This window comes from Choristoneura fumiferana, chromosome 13 (assembly GCF_025370935.1).
Source record: "Choristoneura fumiferana chromosome 13, NRCan_CFum_1, whole genome shotgun sequence".
NCBI lineage: Eukaryota > Metazoa > Arthropoda > Insecta > Lepidoptera > Tortricidae > Choristoneura > Choristoneura fumiferana.
In genome coordinates, this window is record NC_133484.1 from 1,092,585 (window position 1) to 1,103,667 (window position 11,083).

Sequence of the window (11,083 nt, forward strand, 5' to 3'; positions counted from 1 at the left end):
TTGCACGAATTTGACTCGTACTTAGGAGGTTTACTTTAAGTCTAACATGAAAATTATGTAAATATATATGTGTATAGTTTTTCTTTACGAAATTCAAATTGGTTAATTGGGTTATGCTGGTTCAATCAAACTACTTGTTTTATTTACTTAGTTCGTTAATATAGACTGTTAGATTATTATAACACACACACACACACACACATCACGTCTGTATTCCCAAATGGGGTAGGCAGAGCACACGAAACGTTACCGCTTCAGAGCCACTTTTAGCAATTTTAGGTTTGAAGTTTGACAAAAAAAAGTACAATAGTGACAGGTCGCTAGCCTGTCGCCTACGGTATACCTTCACCTATATTCTTAGTCGCCTCTTACGACATCCACGGAAGAAATGTAAAGAGGTGTAATTCTAACCCGACACCACACGGGTTATTATAACGCTCCATGCAAAATTAACTTTCAACTCAAAGAACTGCCTTATCTGGTTAAACAATTATCTTTGTAAAAATAATTACTTTTAAGTTTTTTCCAGGGAATCACTCAAGATTTGAGACTAATCTATTTTAATTATTTACAGAGATGAATGATCTTAAAAAAACAACTAATATAATATTCTTTGTCCCTGTATTCAGTTAAGTCCGAATAAGTAAGTAAATAGGACAGAGTCATTGACTGCTATGACTGTGCACAATGGCGAATGTGGTGAAATACTATTGTGTGGAATTCACATTGTGCAGAATTGCGAACAGGAAGAATCGATATTGGCATGAACATCGATTAATACATATTAAAACGACCTGTAATGAAAAGAAAAGTAAAGCGAACCGATAGACTTTTTGCAGAGGACATCTATTACAATCGTTGTGCCGTTAAAGCTGAGCAAAACATGCCTTCCTGCTCTGAAATAGAAGCGGAAGGGAGAGAAAAGCATATTCATAAAGGCTTAACAAGTTAAACGGCGCGGCAGAAGTTTTTACCGGCAGAGCAGAGTTACCGCTGGTTTGCCACAGTAGGAATTATAAAGAACAGCGACTGAAACTTTTGTTATGGGATAATCTACAAGATTAGTGTGGACGAAAAACGTACAAGTTTCTAGTCTATTTTTTTGTTGTTGTGTTTTGTTAACTCAACACGGTGTTAATATTGCCGTTTCCATAAATTGGCGTTTGACAGAAATTGGATTATGGAATTATAGCATATGTTAGTTTTACTTTAACATGATTGTTCATCTTTAATGTATTCATTTTATGTAGTCAGTAGTCGGTACAATTCTTTCCTTTTTTTACTGTAACCTGAGGCCGTATTGCGATCGCAATCAAATCAATTTTGCATACAAAAACTGTCATTTGATTGTTTGATTGCGATCGCGACCGTCAGAAACGTTAGTCAATACAGCCTCTGTTTCACCTTCTGATACGATAAATATAGTGTAGCTATTATTTCCTTTTTCTTTGTACAAGTTTTTATTATTTTTCCTTATTTACATTTAACCATTATTTCCGAATACTTTTAAACATTTTCTAATTGAACATGTTACATTACCACTCTTAGTTTAATCTGATTCCTGACATCAGGTATCTACTGATATTCTTCACACCCCTGTGCCCACAATTTTGACCTTAACCCATTTTGTCGGATCGTTTTTATGCTTCCGGAGGGCTGTGTTGTGCAAGGATCTGTTTGAGTTTCAGCTATATCATAGTCTAGAACTTTGTTTTGGATTTAATTTCTGGAAATTGCTTTGAAATACTTTTATTTGTTGTTTTACCAAAATTAGGCTTTTAGATGTTCAGTCAGTGAAGTTTGCTGCGGTGTTTGGTTTGAGGCTTATTTTGTGTTCATTCGTTCTCCTAGGTTGTAAATTGTTTTGTTAAATCTGGTTTCGGCTTACGAGCTTTTATTATACTTATAATTTTAATCAATATCAATCTAGGAAATGTACATTTTCATATTTTTATGCAAACTGAAATTCCGAATTAATTTTAAAACGAACTTTTTGAGAATATATTGAATAATTTCACTTCGTATTTCAACTGCTTAGGTTAGTATAACATAGTGAAGGACGTATCACGGATTAAAAATAAATAATACATAAAAAGATTTTAAATAAAAAGTTATCAAACAGCTAGCGAATCAACAGTACACAAGAAAACAACAAATTAAAATAATAACGTAAGACGCAAAAGTTCATTTTTTGGCGGACTTAAAACGATATTTTTACTTTACTGAGCGGTCTGTCAAGTTTTTAATATAACTTTAGGTAAAATTTTAACAAAATTATTGTTGTGGTCTTTCTGATTAAAATGATGGGGAGATATGTTCCAAAATAAAACATTCTTGTGTTTATGTTTGCGAATGAGCTTTGTTAAATTTGCTTATTATTTTCATTTCAGATATCAGCATACCTTTCGGTGACAGTATACATAGAGGATGTCAACGACAATGCTCCTAAGTTTCTAGACACACCGTATCGTGTTACAGTAGACGAACTGACACCCATTGGTAAGTGAAAACCATTATTTCTTGATTTGGTCCACTTAAATTTTATTGGTCTTGTTGTTTTTTTTTTTTAAATATGACTGTCCATTGCAGGACAATTGTGCCAGTGCCTAGTTAGTAGGTTTTGCCTTGTAGGTACAGTAAAAAATTGTAGAAAACAAAATATAAGATTTTTACTTTTTGCATAGGTATTTCTTTTTTCCTATGATTGATTCAAGTACCGCAGAATAATGCTTAGCCAAGTTCTTTTCAAATATCATCAAATGATTTTTGTAATTTTCGTATTGTTTTAAGAGTCAGTGTACTTTTTGATGTCGATAAAGTTGTCTACGTTTAATTATATTTTAATATTCTTTTACCAATCCGTACTTATCGAATTCCCTTGCAAGTAGTTTGATATTATTTTGTTGGCTGATCTATAATACTTGTTGGTTTATTACACAGTTCATTAGTACAAATTCCGTTTAATTTTAAAGTGAGGTGACAAAATGAGGCCCGATAATTTGCTTTCCCAATGAGTCCCTACATCTATACTCTTCTTCTCGGCCAGCTGTTTGACTTCTTGGTACAATACCCACTTTCTCCTTCACCTCATCAAAATAGTCTACTAACAATATTTTATTATGATGAGATTCCATATCGACTCAGGAATCAAATTGTTAAACTGCTAAACCTTATTTCATTTACTTGTTATCCTCAGGACTCACAATCTTCAAAGGCATCCACGCCTTCGACCGTGATAAACCCAACACTCCCAACTCCGACGTGCAGTATACCATCAGCGCTGGTGATGAAGCCGGGCACTTTGGTCTTGAGAGCTCGCACAAACCTGCCCTGGTGTTGAGGAAAGCTTTGGACTATGACACAGGAGATAGGGAGTTCAACATCATAGTTACGGCTTCGGTAAGTAGTTAATGACTTGTCCTGTGTGTCCGCATCTATTGGATTAGAGGCCATGTATAACGAACTTGAAATCACAATCATTTTCACCACTTCCTTCTGTCACATGGTATAAGACGAAACATGATAACATGATGACAGGATAGAAAGAGTGGTGTATGCGATCATTAACGCCAAACGACAAACCGAGAATTTGACGATACAAGAATTTGACAAATCAAGAATTTGACAAAACAAGAATATGACGAAACAAGAATATGACGAAACAAGAATATGACGAAACAAGAATTTGACGAACGTCTTTGCTATCGTATAAGACGAGGGTAGAAAGAGATGGTATATGCGATCATTAACGCCAGTGCGTTAGACAATACGGCATCAGCTGGGCTACTAGGAAATTCGTAAATCGAAGTTCATGTCGTACCGTCCCTCTCACTCCCGTATTAAATACCATTAGCGTCAACGGGACGGCAAGATACGAAGTTCGAATTTTGCATTTCGTGGTATAGGGCCAGGTCATTAGTCACCCAAGTGGAGCAAACCGTAATGCCACCATCATAGGCCATGACATTGCTTGCCATCAAGTGTACTAAGCTGGTTTACACGATGCCAGTAGCAAGACATTGAAAGAAAGAAAAAGAAAGAAATAAAACATTTTATTCATGACAAACATATAGTTATGCATGTCACGAAATGGTCCCAAATCAGCAGTCTTGCGAACGGCGCTGGCATTGCGGCGCGGGCCTTTAAATACTACTCTGGCAAGATTATTTACTGGCTTTGTGCCACTTAGTGTGTGTGTGTGTGTTGCTTTGCCACTTAGCTACAATGCTTTTGAAAGTAAAATTAACAAAGAATGAGAATAAAAAATTATCACAACCCATTTTACCACAAGTTAAAACATAATTGTTTTTTTACCTTCAATTTAAATCAGTCAAATTGAAACGCATTTTTTATGAAGAAAGAGTTAATATAACTCTTTTCTTGAATAGAAAATTTTGCGAACGAGTTTTGCTCTTAGACTCCTTAAGCCACGAATTCTCAAAGTTCTTGAAAAATAGTGATGCAAAGAAACATCTTTTTTTACCAAAATGTAATACAATAATAACGTAAAATTGAATGAAACTACACCTCTATGGAAACCGTAATTCTCCAAAGGATGGTATTAAGTGAATAAAAATGGCCTACCCCAAATTTATTAAGGTTTAAAATATTCATAAAATGACTTCGGCAATTGTTCAGCCATGCTAGTTCATAAAAGAATAACATTTTAATATGTTATTTCTCAAAAATGTCCGTAAAAGTTGACATTATTCTTTACATATCAGAAGGTGAAGTGCATAGTTTATGGTCAGCGAAAAATTAAAAAGTTAAAAAGATTGCAGGCGCGCTAACTCGACAATAATGAACTAGGCCGCGTGCAATCAGTCGCATTTTTTTTAAAGTTAAAAAGGCCATGGAAATGTTGGCACAAGTCGTATACAGCCAAGTCTAATGGCCGGTATCAGATATTTTGTTGGAACTCCGGACTTTTTCTATTGGGTCTGAAATAGCTTGTGATGTTTTCGGTGGAAAAATACACCTGCAGTTTATTTTTAATGAAAAAAGGCGGGAAAGCATAAGAAAAATATTGAAATAAAATTAAATTTTATAATATATTTTGAGAAAAAGTATTCTATTTCAGAATTATTCACCATTTTTGAGAAAAGCTTTATATTAGTCTCGGCTGGAATAGCATTGCTGGCTTCGTATTAGTTAAACGGACTCGCAAGCTCGTCCGTTTAATACTCATACTCAGCCAGCAATTGCCTATTTCCAGGCCACGACAATAATCTATCTTTGTTTGCATGATGATTAAATATTTTCTTTATTTCTTTGTTTAAATCTGTATAAGACAACTATCACTTTTTTTTAAATATCAAAAGTTAAAATCCTTTTTAAATTTTTAAAGTGAAACCCACAGGTGTCTTTATTTAATCCTTTTTAAGTGATACCAAGAATCACATCTTATCTGCAGTTGCTGCAGTACAAAGTGTGAAGTGGAAATGGAATAAATCTAAAAGCTTAAGGCTGCCTGTCTACTAGAGCGGAGCGAGGTAGCGGAGCGGTGATCGAAATAAAAATCCACCAGTAGAATGAAAAACAGTCCGCAGCTCCGCTCCGGATTTTACTCTCGATCCACTCCGCTATATATACTCGATTCCAAAATTAGGCGAACTAGATTGACAACTGAAAATAGGCATAGGAATATGTGATAAAAATTTGTCGATATAACCTTGTGTGACGCGAAATGAACTTTTTTGTCACTTTTGGTCATTATTTTCATTGCTTCACGCCTGAAAACGACAAAAAGGATAACAACAAATAATAGCGTAACGAAAATTTCACATTAACGGAAATAGTTCCAAGCAAGCCGATGGCAGTCAAGTCGAATGACATAATATGAAATGTCAATAAAACAAAATGGCGGATGTTGTCCTTCCCGATGTTCAATTTTTTTTCTAAATCTTTCAAATACAAGATTTCTTTTATTATTGTTTCATCTCACTTGGTCGTAAACAGTGTCGTAACATGCAGGCTACCTTGGTTGCAATCCCCCAAATAAAACCCTCGACCTTAATGTGCTTGGCATGAACCCGTGGTCGGTAAATGAGTCATTGCGCGTACTGATGGTGCTGCGCGCGCTGCTGCAGGAGCACATGCACACGCGGCTCAGGCACATGCTGAGGGAGGGGGAGGGCCACGCTGCCAAGAGTGCAGCCTAAGGTATCGCCAATATTTGGAAGAATTATATTTTTACTTTTAGAAATATAAAATTTTACTCGCAAATGTGATGAAAAACATTGTATGTCGCAGGGGCGGTACTAGAATTACGAACATCGACTCATTAAAGCCCTCAGTCTTCGGGTTTCTAATAGACTCGTTCGTAATTCCTTATTTACCGCCCTCAAGACACAATGTACTATTTCGTATTGAACATTTTTTACATCGACATTACAGCACTGGTGTAACTGTGGCAACATTTGTGTGTATAATGCAGTCCTCAATAGACCGTATAGGCGTCCTAGGGGCGGCAGATTTCAGAAGCCCAGAAAATTATTATTTTAGATAGGTTCATGGGGCGGCGGAAATAAAGTAGCCTACACTCATACAAAATATAAATCCAGCACTGGTATAATGAACTGTCATGTTAACCAACTTAATTCTAGACTCGAGTATAGTTCAGCGTCGCATTACTTTCTCGCTTCGCCCCGCTATGTAGATCCGCGACTATGGCCTTGCTTTACTTTGCTGCCTCGCTCCGCTCTACTAGAGACGCGGCCTAACAGGCATTTGCATTGGGTTCTCGCCAAATATTTACTAATTCAAGAGCACTTTCCTATTTTAGCCTTGGTTACTCTTTAATTCTGCCGAAAAGGTTCATTAATCATTATTAATAGACTAGAATTAACACGCGGCTTCGCGCGCGTAGACTATTCGGTCGGATAGTTACAATTGAAATTCCGGGATTTTACAAAATTCCCCTATGAATTCCCAAAATGTATATTGTGGTCTTCATTGAGCTTCATCTCTACCCATCGTTTAAATTTCAAGCTTTATTCCGATCCCGTGGGAATATCGGGATAAAAAGTAGCCTATGTGTTATTCCAGACGTTCAGATACCTACATACCAAAGTTCATGACTAGACCCAGCGGTTGTTGTTTCCAGATTTTATCCCGATCCCTATCCTATAAAAAGTAGCCTATGTTTTAATCCAGGTTATGAACTAACTTTTTGTCACATTTCATCCAAATCCGTCCAGCTGTTTCAGCGTGAAGAAGTAACAAACATACTCACAAACTTTCGCATTTATAATACTAGTTAACAATGTAAAAACCGGCCAAGAGCATGTCGGACACGCCCAAAATAGGGTTCCGTAGCCATTACGAAAAAATTAAGTATTTTATACGGAATCTTCCAAGTTTAGGTATGTTTAGGTATATTTTATACCTTAGGCTGCTATTTACTCATAAACTACTAATAATTCTCAAGCAAACTTAGCCGTTATAGTTTTCCTTGAAAGTTTGATATATTTACTACCATCCTGAATATTTTCAAATTTTTCCACCCACCGGTTTAGATTTTAGAGGGGGAGGGGACGCTCGATTTTAATGAAAATTTGCACTTTAAAGTTGGATATTTCGCAAACATATCACTGAATCGACAAATCGTCTTAGCAAACCCATAATGATTTTAAAAGTCCTATCCAACGATACCCCACACGATAGGGTTGAACGAGCAAAAAAAAAATCACCCCACATTACGTCTATGGGAGGTACCCTAAAAAAAATTTTTTTTTAATTTCTAATTGTACCATTTTTTCGGCATAGTTTACATATATCCGTGCAAAATTACAGCTTTCTAGCATTGATAGTCCCTGAGCAAAGCCGCGGACGGACGGACAGACAGACATGGGTTCCCAAAACACCCAGTATGCGGAAAAGTCCGAATTAAATCTTTGCATTTTAAAATTCTCAATGAAAATTTTCATTCGGACTGCCTGTTTGTAAAAATAGTTTTGAAAAAATGACAGGCAGTCAATCATTCAGTCAGTTATTTAAATAAAGATATCTGTTATCATTTTCCAGGATCGTGGTTCTCCGCCGAGGAGCACAAACGAAACCATCAACGTCATTGTCGTGGATAACGATGATCTGCCGCCGAAGTTTACTCTCGATGTCTACAAAACGCAGATCCCTGAATTTTATCCGCTATACGTGAGTATCAAATACAAGGCCTGATACCAAGGTAATCAGATGTCAACAGCCACAAACAAAAAAGATTTGACATATTGAGTGTAAAACTCGAGCATTAAACCCATTTTCCCTGCGACGTTTTCTATCCATCCACCCTCGCCGCACCGGCTCGGGGTGGCTACATGAACGTCATGGGTAAAATGGCTCGTTTCATGCTCTTGTTGTACAATCTACTATTGATTTTGAAGGCACCTGTAACCTAGTTTATAAGATTTTTAGATAAAGTTGAAATGTCTCTTTTAATTACCTTCTTACTAAATAAAAAGCTGAAAGTAAGATAACTAACTATGATAATTGAACGGAACTTTGAATCCAAAAATGTAACTAATAACGTCAAAACTTTCTAAACTTCATACCTATCCCTTTGTTGAAATCCCTTTGTTTGTTGTAACACACATTAGTGGAAAATACCCCACTGACATGCGAATATATTTTAACCGAAATGCGATTTGTATTCAGGATCTGCGTATAATTCATGTTTTTATTGGTTAGGACCTTATCTAATCTCACCCTTTACCCGTTTTCCCAAATTATAGGGCATTTAAATTACAATTCGGTATTCAGGTCCGACATTTTGACCGGTATTTGAGCAACGTGATATCGTTGTAAAAAAGTTTCTATTTGATGATAGTAAACCGCAATTTCTTTGACATCAAAGTCAAAGTCAAAGTCAAAATATCTTTATTCAATTTAGACTATAACAAGCACTTATGAATGTCAAAAAAAAATCTACCACCGGTTCGGAAAAACCTCTCATCTTATCTATTAGTAAAAATTTTTGATTAATTACACACACCAATGGCGTTTAGTGCCATCCGTCGAAAGTATCATGTCAATTGATAATATTTAACTTTATATTATAACAGCTTTTGCCCGCGGCTTTGCCCGCGTGGAATTCGGTTATCGCGCGCTGTTCCCTCGGGAAATGTGCATTTTTTCCGGATAAAAACTAGCCTAATGTCACTCTCTGGCCCATAACTATCTCTAGGCCATTAATCACGTTGATCCGTCGCTCCGTTTCGACGTGAAAGACGGACAAACATACAAACACAAACACTTTGGCATTTATGTATAATATTAGTATGGATTCATTGATTTTTCACAACTCAATATCATTATCATAATGTTAGAGTAGTAGTTAGTATTACTTACAAGGAAAATTTATGCACTAACAAATATTTTTAAAAATTGTATGTCTCCTATGTTTTTTTTTTATTCGACTGGATGGCAAACGAGCAAGTGGGTCTCCTGATGGTAAGAGACCACCACCGCCCATAAACATCTGCAACATCAGGGGTATTGCAGATGCGTTGCCAACCTAGAGGCCTAAGATGGGATACCTCAAGTGCCAGTAATTTCACCGGCAGTCTTACTCTCCACGCCGAAACACAATAGTGCAAGCACTGCTGCTTCACGGCAGGATTAGCGGGCAAGATGGTGGTAGCAATCCGGGTGGACCTTGCACAAGGTCCTACCACCTGCAAAACTTTTGACTTTTGTAGTCATGACGTGAAACACCAAAGATCAGTCCAGCCGTTTTAAAACATCGTTTCTATCTTCAGGGTAAACGAATCCACAAGGAGCTGATCTTCGAATCACCAATTCGCGCTTATGACCAAGACTTCGGCGTCGGCGCCGCCGTGCGATACGATCTGATCTCTGGCAACGACCGCAGGCTCTTTGCCCTCAACATCTTCAACGGAACCCTGTTCCTCGAGAAGGAAGTTGATCTTGACGCAGAAACTGGATTATCAGGTCTGAGATAAAAAAAACATCAAGAATTTTGGTTGCTTTGGATCCATGGCTTTGCTTCATTTTGATATTCCAGAAGAATTAAGCTAAAGTTATTCTTCGACGTCGCCTGTCACGCTACAAACATCAAGCATTTTGCTTTACATTACTTCTTCGAATAAACTTAAAAGTGTAATAAAAATTAAAAACTAATTATTGTTGAAAGTTTTTGAACTAATGTTGTTCAGTTTGAGTAGTATGATCTATGTTTTAATTATTTGCTCATAATACAGGCCAAACAGGCAATGTATACATATATGCACTGTTCATAGTATACATTAAAATCTAAAACATCATTTTTTCATTCGAACTAATTGCATAAGGAACGCTATTGACAATAAGTTTTTGGTAAAAAGTTAAGCAGATTTTTCTACATATTTTATTTCAACCAAGTATTTGTTTAAAATTTTCAGGAAACACTTTTGTGTTACAAATCCAAGCTGCTCAAGTTGACAACCCACTGAAGACTGCTCTAGCGAGGATCGAAATTGAAGTTCTTGATTTGAATGATAACCTTCCAGAGTTTGAAGTCGACTTCTACAACATAAGCATCGTAGAAAATTTACCTAATGGTAAAAACATGAGCAATATTACACTTCCATTAATAGTAATAAACCATTAACTGAATTATACAATAATAGTGTGATTCGTGATACTAATGAAAACATTTCAGGTTTTAGTGTATTACAAGTTATGGCAACGGACAAAGACCAAGGCGACAATGGAGAGTTTACTTATCAACTTAGTGACCCTGAAGCAGCTTTTACGATTGATCCAAAACTGGATGGCTAACAGTTAGGAACCAAGTATGTAAACAAGACATATCGATTAGTAGAAAATTGGTGAATCACTAAAAAATTCACATTCGTTTTCTTTCACAGACGGTCTTGATAGAGAACGGCATGCATCGTTGAAGATGAAAGTCTACGCAAAAGAAAAGAATCCAAGTGTTGTTGGAACGTTCCTGGACAACCAAAGACTATCGAAATATCGTCGAACCCCAACAACGCCGAGACCACTCTATAAGGATAACAACTTACATTTCCCTGACAAAATAGGCACTAAAAACGAAACGATAGAGTACTTTGAAGATCTGCCA

The 11,083-nt window shown here is 36.5% G+C and overlaps 1 protein-coding gene across 1 annotated transcript in view; it reads left to right on the plus strand.

Moving 5' to 3' along the window:
- The window catches only part of LOC141434449 (cadherin-89D-like), a 96,182-nt gene extending 85,406 nt beyond the window's left edge, over positions 1-10,776 (plus strand). The window contains exons 4-9 of the mRNA XM_074096870.1: positions 2,391-2,499; positions 3,197-3,399; positions 8,026-8,154; positions 9,756-9,948; positions 10,398-10,556; positions 10,658-10,776. Coding sequence (XP_073952971.1) covers positions 2,391-2,499; positions 3,197-3,399; positions 8,026-8,154; positions 9,756-9,948; positions 10,398-10,556; positions 10,658-10,776 — 912 coding nt within the window. The remainder of the gene's footprint in view (positions 1-2,390; positions 2,500-3,196; positions 3,400-8,025; positions 8,155-9,755; positions 9,949-10,397; positions 10,557-10,657) is intronic.
- Positions 10,777-11,083: the final 307 nt, after the last annotated feature.